Source organism: Drosophila nasuta, chromosome 2L (assembly GCF_023558535.2).
Source record: "Drosophila nasuta strain 15112-1781.00 chromosome 2L, ASM2355853v1, whole genome shotgun sequence".
NCBI classification, from domain to species: Eukaryota; Metazoa; Arthropoda; class Insecta; order Diptera; family Drosophilidae; genus Drosophila; species Drosophila nasuta.
Genome location: NC_083455.1, coordinates 15,687,653 through 15,699,931, shown reverse-complemented (window position 1 = coordinate 15,699,931; position 12,279 = coordinate 15,687,653). Strand labels below are relative to the sequence as shown.

General features: G+C 33.9%; 1 protein-coding gene across 2 annotated transcripts; it reads right to left on the bottom strand.

Annotated features, from left to right (window-relative positions):
• Positions 1-7,018: 7,018 nt before the first annotated feature.
• LOC132798217 (ethanolaminephosphotransferase 1) lies at positions 7,019-11,460 on the bottom strand. Of its 2 annotated transcripts, none has more exons than XR_009633915.1 (9): positions 10,833-11,460; positions 9,606-9,674; positions 9,353-9,542; positions 9,037-9,293; positions 8,559-8,713; positions 8,315-8,495; positions 8,045-8,254; positions 7,628-7,976; positions 7,019-7,395 (listed from the first exon to the last, which is right to left on the bottom strand). XR_009633915.1 is itself a non-coding variant. In XM_060809995.1 (9 exons), exons 1-9 carry the CDS (start codon positions 10,887-10,889, stop codon positions 7,309-7,311), a joined length of 1,248 nt encoding a protein of 415 aa, XP_060665978.1. In that variant the 5' UTR covers positions 10,890-11,460; the 3' UTR covers positions 7,019-7,308. The 2 variants fall into 2 exon arrangements, 1 of the variants encoding a protein (XP_060665978.1); XM_060809995.1 differs by having other exon boundaries at positions 7,935-7,976.
• Positions 11,461-12,279: the final 819 nt, after the last annotated feature.

The window sequence follows — 12,279 nt, the reverse complement described above, 5'->3', positions numbered from 1 at the left end:
AGTTTGAAATTATATGTTATATGAAATCAACATGAATAGAGAACTTGAAGAGCTTCAAGAGCATTAACTTTCATTTACAATTTTGTTGTAATTTTGAAATTGAAATTGTTTAAAAAGCACCAATTATTTAGTAATTTGATTTGTAACTAAAGAATAGAAGCAAAAAGCATTTTCCATAACTAAAATAAGTTCCAGTTGTTGAATGAAATATAAATTTTGGTGTCACAACTAATTTAACCAAATAAACATTAAAAAATAAAAATTCGAAATTTAAAAAATATCCATTAATTCTCAATTTTAAATTGTAATTCATTTCTCTAGTTTTTTTTAAATTAATATTAAATTGCCAAAAATGTAAATACCGGGTATGCCACAGTTGCCCATTCTTATTGCAAATTGCTCGCTCTTTTTGTATTTGGGTATTAAGTTGTCATTTGACACTTTGGATGAGCGACTCCCACATTCTCTGTCTATCTCCATCTCACTAACACTCCTACCATATTGCACGTGACTCCAGTTAACACTACACCATGGAGTAAACTTCACTTCTTCAAAAACATTTCGCAAATTCAGGGTACTGAAGTTACGTTTTAAGGGTTAGAAAAGAAAAATGTTTGTTGAAATAAAAACTGAATTGAAAAATGTCTAAGATATCTTAGAGGTATTTGCTTCAACTTAATGCATTTCTTTTCACTTTTTAATGCCTTTCAGAAATAAGCATCAATAATTAGAACAAGATTTGAGATATTTTCTGTATATAAATAAAGTAAATTGAAATAAAATTGACTTTTTAATTGTAGAATATTACTACTATTACTTTATATTTCAACAATATTATTACTATATTTATTATTATTTCATTTTTTTATTGTTAATATTATTTTAACAATATAACTAATATTATTATTTTATTTTATATTTTTACTTTTATTCATATGTTTTTAGTATCTTAAATACTGCCAAATGTGTGTAACTAAATGTTTACAAGTTTTTTTTGTGAAAATGCTTAAAGCTTTTGTATGTGAAATCAATAGAAATATGTTCTTTATACTTAAGGAATTGCTCTAGCTTGAGCTACAAATCGAATATAATAATAATAATAATACAACATCTATAAGACCAGAAATGTCTAGCCTGGTTTAAATTTTATAAATTAGTTATTGAATGGCTTATGTTGGGTATTATATTATGTCATCTATAAAATAAAATATAAAGTATAACATAATAATAATACTCTTCAAAACTGTCCTTTATCCCACAGTGCAGTGCTCGGTATCCTCACAGCATGCGTGGGCTGAACTTATGACAACTTTGATTGCAGTCAATTTATTAGCAGCTTGGCAAATGTTTTCCGCAAGCCAATGCCACCAACCTCAAAGTCTGACCAAGTGGCAGGCAGGGTAAGGTGGCAAGGTGGCAAGGAGACAAGGTGGCAAAGCCCGACGTACGTGGCTGAGCATTACAAATGCCTGACATAATTGTTTAACGCCATGTTTTTAATTAGCCACGACGTATGGACGGAAAAGTGCTTTTCCCCCTCCCCTCCCCTCCACACCTCAGTGAAAAACCAGGAAAACAAAGGCAAATGACAAACGGCGGTAACAAAAATACGAGGCGAGCGGAAAACAGAAAAAAAAAAAACGAAATGCTGCCAGGATATATGCTTAAAACCCTATTACCATGGTAATCCTTTTGACAAATGAATTTTAACATGCCCTCACACACACACACACACACACACACACATACGCACACGCACAGTTCACTTTCCCACACACACATACACATAAAGACAGCTTCAACTCTTGGGGACAGCGACAGCTCAATGTCACTTTTGTCGCAGTCATAGACGGCAAACACAACGCGAAAAGTATGCTATAAAATGTGAATGTTCCAACTCTGCGTATGCGTGTGTGTGTGTGTGTGTGTGCGCTCGTGCGCATATGTCTTACTTCACGATAAGCATAAACAGCACATATGTTTATCGCCACATTCAAGTGGAAATCAAGTTAAGTTTAACTTTGATTCGATTCACTTGCAAATGTCTGTTTTCCCCCCTTTTTTAAGCGTAGTTCTGCAAAGTATGATTTAAGAGTCAACTCTAATTATTACTGCGCTGCACATTAAAAATATTGCAATAATTGCGTAAGTACAAAGTACATTTGAAACAAGGGGTTGCGTATAATATCCATGGCACTCTTAAATTAATTAAGAAGAAAATGTCACACAGAAGAATTAAAAGTATCCAAATTGCTGGCAAATAAAGAGCAGTAAAAATGAAGTGACAAAATGAAAAAAGCCTTTGAGAAACTTAAAGTTATAGGAATAAATTTAATTTCACATTTTCTTAAATTTGTTTCAACAAAAGCAGAATATGAGCATTGAATGAAAATTGATCAGTTCTTGAAAATTGCAAATGAAAAAATGTTGATGCAATTTTGTAGGGAAGATTGTAAGAAATTTTACCATTTTTAAGGTTTAGTTTCTAGAGCAGAGTTCTAACTTTAGTTAAATTTGTCAATAAGCTAAATTATCAATTGTAATAGTAACGATAAAAAAAAGTTTACTATCAAAAAATTCAAAAACAAAAAAATAAGAAAGCTTTTTCTTAAAATATACTATCTCAAATATACCAAAATATACCAAAGACTATATTTGGTATTTGACGAAGTAATATATTCTAAATATACCATAGAATGCAAAATATACCATATTGTCAGCCAAAGCAACTAAGACCAGTAATAAATAACTTTTTAAATAATTACTTTTACTTTAAAACCAAATTAAATTAAATAACAGACAGAAATGCACCAAAACACAGCTTATGGAAAAGCAAAAGATAATTTCGCATATATGTTATCTTATATTCAACATAGCTGAAGTTAACTCAATACTTAAAGTATTAAATGTTTGAAATATAAAAATTGTAATTTTATTACTTCATAAATTTAATAAAATAAGACATGTTATTACTCATAAATGAGATAGATACATTTCTTGTTTATTTCTTCTTTTTGCATTAAGAAGATAAAGAACAAATAATTAAATTAAATTTAACAGATTCAGTTATTGATCATCAATAAAATGATATTAAGGAAGACACTAGGAGTTATAAGTGAATAAGAAAGCCAGAATTCCACTTAATATTTCGAATTTGGTAAAAGTCTAAAATACGTGTATTTAAATAAACACTTGAATACTTTATGAATTCAATGGAATATGAAGGACATGCTATATAATAAATGAAATAGTCACAGCTCATGCCATCGACAAAACTACGCATCAAATAAAAGAGTGTGTGTGTATGTTATATTATATTTCATACGTTTATAAATATTCACATTTGGGGCATGCAGGTAAGATGCTGATGCTGATGCTGTGAGATGCTGTGATGTTGACACGCACTTCTTCTTCTTTATCGGGTTGCTCTCCCATCGCGGCTATAGAGTAAACTCAATGCACACAGCGGGAAGCCAATTTCGGTAGCTCCGAAGAACGCTTGAGCTGCTTTTTGTTGTTGTTGCCTGATGCCACCAGCCAGGGCAATAAAATATTCATTTACTTGACATTTGTTGTTTTGTTTTTCTCCTCATCGTTTTTTGTTCTCTTTACTCGCTTGCTGTCGATTTTGCTGCTACCCAAGATGCATCATTCAAAGCAGCAGCAGCAGCGACAGAAAACGATGGCGCTTCCATTCATCGGTTGACACGCACCGTGAACTTTGGCACCCTTCATAAAAAATGTAATTTTCGGAAAAAAACATTTGGAAATTTCAAATTGAATTTGCCGCACGCTTCAAGTGAAAAAAGTAAAAAGCGACTACCAAAAAAAAACTGAACTCTATATATGCAAAGCGTCTTCAAGATTACAGTCAGGCCGGGCTTCCGTTCGCCTTACCTCCCTCCCCATCCCTCCCCCGTCGCTTCCTTGGGGCACACATAAAAGCCTGGCCTGCTCGTTTGAGACATGCGTAAAAGTATGAGAGTGTGTGTGTGTGTGTGTTAGAGAAAAAGTGTAAGTGACATGAAAGGCGCACACAAAGCGCAAAAACCTTTAATAACTTTACGCTTTTTGTTTTCAAGTGCACTTGCCAGCGCTCTGTGTGTGTGTGAGGGTGTGTGTGCCACGCCCATTCATCAAAGAACCGCCTCCTTCTCCCCAAAAACGCCAGACGACGAGAGGACAAAAAATAAAGGCAAATGCTGTGCAACTTCCGCTTTGAAGTTTTTTGGTTTTACTCTCAGCTACCTTAAACTTGCCCCGCCCCCCACGCCTCCACGCCTCGTACACGCCCCCCTATATATATGTATATAGTATACCACTTAGTTTGTTCTTTAAAATGTGGGTTTCCATTGTCAACTCAAACCGCTCGCTGGCATCGCTCGATGTGCCTTATTTATGACCTATTTATTGTCAATAAATGCAGCCTCCAAGCGACCATTTTGTGCCTCGCGACTAAATAAAGACAAATGAACCATCACTTTAGTGGGTGGATCGACACACACACACACACACACACACACATATACATATATGTATGTATGTGTATCTACATCTATATGCATCATGTACAGAGTTTCTACTCTAAGGTACTCATTAAATCGTCCACAAGCCAAATGGCCTGTCTTTTGTGCTTATAAAACAAATTTATGACTCAATTTATTTACACACATACACTGAGTTTTTTTTCTTATTCAACTTGCTGCACTTTTAAGAAAATATATATGTATAACATATAGAGTTTAAGCCACTTTATTTCAAATTTATTAACATTTTCGTTAAGCACTGGCTATGGGAGTGCTTTAAAATAATTTTTTTTTATTCACTCTTTAAAACAAAACTAACTTTATTTTCTCCTTCTTTTAATGTCAATATTAAATTGCAACAATTTTTAAATTTTAAATTCATAGACTTTTCATCTAAAAACAAAATTCAATTCAGAAAGCAAACTCAATTTCAACTTAACATTTGGAAAGTCTGAAATCGTTATTAACAATCAAATTATAATGATAGTATTAAAAAAATGTTTTACTTTGTATTACATTAAAAATTAATGCTTGAAATTTGATACTACAAATACTTTTGCAATTGGAAATTGGTTATAAATTTATAAGAAAACATTCTGTATTTGCATTGAGATCATAATTAAATTGAAATTTGATACTACAAATACTTTTGCAACTGGAAATTGGTTATAAATTTATAAGAAAACATTCTGTATTTGCATTGAGATCATAATTAAATTGATAAATAATTAAAATAATATATTTGAAATTGTAATCTAATATCACACATATTTTCGCAATAAAAATTATATATAAATTCGTAAAGATAAAATTTGTATTTTTTCGACACACATAATTTTGAAAATAAAAATTCTATATAAAGAAGAAATCTGTATTTTTTGGTGACATATATTTTTGCATATGAATTCGTAAAGTTTAACTCTTTTTGTTCTGTTTCTTTTTTTTTTCTTGACAAATATTCAAAAAATATAATACTATAGAATAGAATATGTTAGCATTACACTAAAAAAGTAGAGAAATTTAAATTTCTTCACTGAAAACATTTCAATTGCCATGCAGAAACTTAAATACATCAAAAAATGGCAAATAAATTCATGTATACCTTTACATTATTATTATTTTATTGAAATAATAAATAAATAATCCTTATTTGCAATGAGATGAGACAGAGCGACTAAAGCCTTCAGGCTTTTTCAATTAAAATCATTTCGATTGCTTTACATAAACTTTAAATACACCAATTTATTCAACTCTGCTTCCCTTAATAGTGACTGACACTAAAATAAAAGAAAATTCCCCCTACTTAGCTAAAGAGTATTTGGAATTCACAAATCGGACAACTGCAGATATGCAGAGCAGCTTTGAGTTGGAATTCTAGAATATTGGATTGGACCCTCGCTGAGTTTACGTGATCTACAGCAGCTCGTATTTGCCGCCTCCGCAGTTTCGCAATCTTAACCATTTTCCGCCATCCCCGCGCCACGCCCACATTGAGGTTTACACAAAGTTAAAATATCCCTTTAAACGTTTCGAGCTGCTCAATGTGTGTAAGTAGAAGGGCATCAAATATAATAACGACCACAACAATGCGTGACGTGAATGCAAAAAAGCGTTAGGCTAAGGACCTAAAGAACGGTGTGTGCATTAGCTGAAGTGTGTGTGTGTATGAATGTGTGTGTGTGTTGCATGTATGTGTGCTTGTGTGTAATACTTTACATATGTATATACGTACATACATATGTGGCAAATCACTTTCTAAATGCAATGCCAATAAAAAAGCATAGCAAAAGTGTTGAAATATATAAATAGATATTCAACAAAAGAAAAGCTAGCGCAAACACGGATAGGGTGGGGAAATAGGAAATACTAGGTTTGGGGGATAAACGGAGGTCATCGTTGATATAATTTGTTGGCGCTGACAAAAGCGGGTCGCTGCGCCCGCCGGCCAGATACAGCTCAAAAGAGAAATGGATGCGCTACGTGACAATAACAGGCTTCAAATGCTGACAGCAACTTTTGCCACCGAATTGTGTTCGAATATTGTAAAGAATTTTCCACTCACCTTAATGCTGTCAACAATTGAGTATGCTAATTAACATATTAATTAAAGTAAACGCAATAGAACCATTAATCGACTTCCGATAATTTCCTAATCTATTTCCTTAAACATTAAAGTTTCGAATTTCAGAGATACTTTTCTGTTGTTAAATGAAATGTTCTTGCAGTTATAGCATAAAATAATGTAAATGCTAATTTAACTTAAGATTAATGTAATTTCAATAAATAATAGTTTCTAATTATATGCACCTCAGAAAAGTTAAAAATATAATAACATTTTTACAGCCTGCATTCTTAATATCATCAGACAAATAAAACTCATTTAATATAAAATGAAAAAAACAACGTAAAATTCAATGTATTATTGAAAATTTCGTAGACAATTCAATTTTATTTATATAGTATAATATTTAATAGAAAAACGTCAAAATTCATTTTACAATTTAAGAAATTTATTCAGCACAAACAGTTCAGAAACAGACGCCCTCTGGCGGACCAAGTACGCAACCAAACAAAGCTTTCGTGCGAAAGCTTTTGCTGCCTACATTAATGGGTCTGGAATAAGGCACATAGATGAAAGCTTTCTTTTTCTTTTGTACTTAACAGTTACATTTTTGGTTCGAGTTCAACTTAACCTAGAACAAAAAACAGTTTGCAAATGCTCACACACACACAACTGTACTTAAGAATGGCGCCTAAAATAATGGTAAATGGAATCCATTCACTACACTTCCTCAACGGGTTCCGTTTCTGGTTGCGTGCCATTGGTATCAGCAAGTTCCTGCACAGCATTGACTGGTTGTTTTTTAATCTAAGGGAATTACAAGGCAAAGTTGTATTTAGCAAAACATCTCTCCCAACTCTCGAGATCATTATCATAATACTTCACAGAACATGCAGTAGTTATTCGGGCCATCAAGCATGCATTTTGGGTTGCAACTCTTAATACTATTTACATTCTTAAATATTACTCGTATTTGTTTAGTATTTATTTACTTAGTCTAAGGTTAGAAAGTAGAAATTGTTTTTTCGATGAACTTTACCATAAAATTTTATGCGGCGCATGAGAACTTTTCGAATTGTGTATGGGGATCGCTTAAAAATATGTGTAGACCAGTTTTTTTTGGCGAGGCGAAATTGAATTTTGTGAGACCCAAATAAATATTATTATTATTATATCACATACAAAATGGTAACCCCTTTTTGTCGTTGATTTGATTTGTTTTTCTTTTTCGATGTTTCATTTTGTGGTTAGTATGCAATTAGTTTTCAATGGGTTTTCAACAATTTGTTATTATTCTGCGATGAATGTAACAATTTCTCAACCGAATCGCTGCGAGTTTTTCTTACTTTGAAACAATTGATATTGAAGTGATTACACATTTCCGTGACCTAAGCAAAAAAATACAATAAAGTTAGATAGTTTTTAATGTACTATAATTTTATAAATTATTTCTTACCACTCCATAGCCATAATGCCAGTGTGCTAATGTGCAGAATATGGTCAGTCCATGAACGAGCCAGCGTTCTCCTTGAGGTGTCAGATCAATGCCGAAGACCTCTTCATACCAGGGAAAACAGCAAACTCCCACAGTGGCTGCCAAGGGCCACATAAGTATATTGAATGCATCACAGCGAGTATCTGACATTTGAGCGACAATTAAACGGCACTGCAAAATGAAAAGAGTTTAGACAATGCAAATCCAGAGGTTTATTTTTTATATACTTACAGCAATATTTGAAAAGATTGTGCCATAAAGCATCCAGAGTACGCGAGGTTCAAGATTGATAACATTATTCCGCGAGTAGAACGACCAGATCAAGGTGATCACAAAGAGCCAGACGAAGGCAAAGAATGGACGGAGCATTTCCATTGGGGGACGCATTCTTCCCGTCTTATTTTTGTATGATCTGTGGAAGGAATTTTGTTAAAAACAATCAAATAATTTAAGTTTTTTACGTTTCAATACTTACAAATAGATGTTCCTTATAATAATCGGATGGCTGGAAAGCATGCCAGAGCCAATAAGTCCCACTTCGAACACGTTTGCAATAGTTATATCGTAGAAGCTGGTGCGATAAATCTCTGGACCAACGAGAGTGGCGACAAACATCATTATGCTGACTCCCTGTTAATCAAAAAGTAGTATGTTATATAATTGTTGAATTAATAAAATACTGGAGATTTTCCAAGCAACTTAAAGCTGTTTAAAGCTATCTGAAAAGCTTTTTAAAGCTTGGGACAAAATACTTTCCTTTACTTTGATGTATTTTAAACATATGATAAGCATTTGAAATCTCTCGAAATTGAATTAATTAAATTAAAGCATCCCTAAAAACACTCATAGACTTTTATAATTCTCGATTAATAATCTAAGAGAATAATCTAAGAGACAAACTTTCCCAAGTTATGATATACTTTCCTCTTTAAACTATTATTTCTAGTACTCACCCACATGGTAAAGTCGTAACCCCAAGGCAAAAACATAACGCCTGTATTATACTTCTCAACGTGTGTAAAATAAAAGTTGAGAAAGACGTTCCAAATAACGAAAAACATGCGTATTGGCGGCAGATCAACCGTGCCGAATAATGAGAAGATATAGATGGGAATAAGCGCTGCCGAATACGAATCCAATCCGTGATCAAAGAGCTCTCCTAAAGGTCCGCTAGTCCCCGTACGACGCGCCTGCTTGCCATCCATGCCATCTATATATTAACTATATTGATTAGTTTTATAGTTTTATAGTAAGTTACTAGTCACTCACCCAAATTATAATAGATTAGTATGTTAATGGCAGCCACAGTCCATACCCAACCAGGTACAGTATTCCCTATAGACTTATCATTGGCAGCATCAAAATTCCAATCGTAATAGGCTATCAATATGAAATTCACGACGGTCATCAGAAATCCCACAAATGTGAGAATATTGGGCGCCATCCACATGGGAACGTACTACGAACATACGAAATTTTAAAGATTTATTTTGAATACATAATAGAACATTAATTTACTTACTTTCACGCAGACATTCCAGAAAGGGTGCATAACATAGACACTGAGAAAACTTGTGTCTATGCTGCTGTACTATAGGAAACAAATAAATAATGGTAATATTAGTTTAAATAATGTTCGAAATGTTCGCAAAAGAAAAAATATTTGAATTATGCAAAACAAATCGATCATATGTAGGTCATAGAAACTTCACACATTAAAACCTTTGCTTATCAGAGTAAAATAAATTTACAAACAAATGTATAAGCAATAATTAAAAGAACTTCTTCGTCAAAAAGGTTTTCCCTTTAAAACAAAAAAAAAACTGATAGTACTTATCAAATAAATTCGTTTATTTTAGTATCTTCATATTATATCTATGCAGTATCGCTATCAGCAGACAATTTCAAAATACGTGTTCCAATTTCAAAGTTTCTTTTTTTGTATTTCACAATACTAACAATAAATAATAATAAGTTCAGAATATACTTAGTTTTCCACTATTAAAGTTCTATCTATATATAACGTAGGAAATCTTCTTTCATGCTTAACATATAGGTTAATCTTTGCAGTACAAATTCCAGTCAGCTTGAGTTTACCAACTATCTCTCAGTCGCCACATGTTTGCTATGCATGTTGACAGTTCAATGCCTTCTATGGGATTTACGAAACAGATTTGTTTGATCGCCATCCGGTTTATTGAATTGAATGAATGATCCAAGCCTAGTCATAGCGAGTCTCCCTAGCAAAAAATTGTGATAAGAGCCTCAAATCTTCTTCATGTTGCCCAATTCTCAGATTAGCTGCGAGTATATAAATCTATTATTCATATTCGTACATATATTCCTGTGTGTATAAACCGGAACTGGTTGTAATACTGATAATAATAACTATAGGTATAATAAAATTAATTGAAATTGATTGATGCGCCGCTTTAAATATACATATCCATTGATTTTTCATGTTCGTGCGCAAAGCTTAAAGTTGAACCCCCGTATATAATTAGTATTACCAACCCCGACCTTCTAACCCAAAAACAAAAGTAGAACTCTCCTGCTACAAGTTACCCTATATAAGTTTAAGTATTGACAAAGTTTTCGCAACAAGTTTTGTAGAACTTCGACATTTGTCAGCTGATAGTTATGAAACTTTCGGGATAGAAAGTGTAGAAAGTTTAAACTTATTTTCTTAGTGGTGTATTTAGCATACCTTGTTTAGTAGATTACAGGGTATACATAACTAAATGCTTACCTTGTAACGTTCGAAACCCCTCAAATGAGTCTCCGTCAAATAGCGCATGCAACACATTTTGTAGTTCTTGTTGTAGTCTCGTTAACAGTTGGAATATTTCTTTTTGTTGTTGTTATTGTTGTTGTTGTTGCTGTTGCAGCGATAACAGCTGAGCGTTGAACTTGCTGGTTACACAGTTACTTTGTTAGGGGCGGCTAATTACGTTGATAATAGTTGTAATAATAATGACCTTTGACTTTGATTAAAACGTGTTCTGGCACATTGCACAATTAAAGAGGGTTTGGCTCACCGGCACACGCACTTCTCTCTCTCTCACTCTATCTTTTGCTCTCTCCCTCTCACCCAATCACGCTAAATTAAATAATCGCCTGCAGAGAGAGACAAAACACACACGGATGCGAACTGTTGTTTTGTAAGTTCCACGTTTGCCAGCTGCTTTGTTTCGCTGGCGAAACACGCAAAGAACCGTTATTCGATATGCATATACAATGTACTACACATAATACTATGATTTATAACTGTGAAACAGAACACTTGAGACGGCCGAGTACAAATTCAAGTACGAATGAGAGTGCGAGTGCGAATGCGACTGACTCGGGACTATTATCAAGACTGAAGACTGAAGACGAACTGAACTGGGCAACCGGTGTGAGCGCAGCCCGAAAAATAAAGCAAAAGGAACAACAGCAAAAGCAGCAGCAACAACAATATCAACAAGAGCTTAATTTACAGCGCCGACTGCGGCTGAGCTGCCGGCGTCATTTGCTCTTTCTCTCTCCTCGAAATCCCATTGCACACGTTCTTATCGCTTAGTTTTTGTCTCTCCCAGCACACACACATGCACAGGCGCATACACATATTCGTCTGCCTACGCACACTCAACGTTTGTATGTGCGTAAGCGAATTTGCATTGAATGAATTAAAATTTGTAAAAATTGAGCGCCCTCTTCAGCGTCGGCGTCAACTGCGCGGCGGCAGCAGCCAAGAACAACAACAGCTGACAGAGGTTATTGGTTATCAGGCAGCGACGCATGGGTTTGGTTAGAGCTCTCGAGAGCTGATAGCCTCAATCTCTTTGGAGTCCGATTATGTTATATGTACACATGTATGTACGTATGTAGATTCATAGAAATGAGGTGTTGTGTTTTATTGAACTTCTATCAATGAACGATTAACCTGCACTTCAGCCATCAGAACAAGCACAACAACATAACAGGATCATAAACAGCTCAATCAATAACAGCAGATTCCATCATGTGACTGTGGGAATTATGGCGCTCATTTCACATATGCACTTGACTAAATATAGATCACGTTATTTATACTGCCAAGTCTAATACAGAAACTAACATACAATCTATTTATTCATTTCCAAACAGTTCAAGTCCAAGCTGATAAGTGATAACCCTTTGCGTCAATGAGTTGCCATGCTAAATATTTCGGCATA

Bases quoted from the DNA above. Each gene is read 5' to 3' on its own strand.
- LOC132798217 (XM_060809995.1), bottom strand. From the start codon at position 10,889: ATGTGTTGCATGCGCTATTTGACGGAGACTCATTTGAGGGGTTTCGAA. The intron at 9,675-10,832 runs GTAAGCATTTAG...TGTTTCCTATAG, and splicing joins GGGGTTTCGAACGTTACAAG to TACAGCAGCATAGACACAAG. The intron at 8,714-9,036 runs GTGAGTACTAGA...TTTGATTAACAG, and splicing joins GTTACGACTTTACCATGTGG to GGAGTCAGCATAATGATGTT.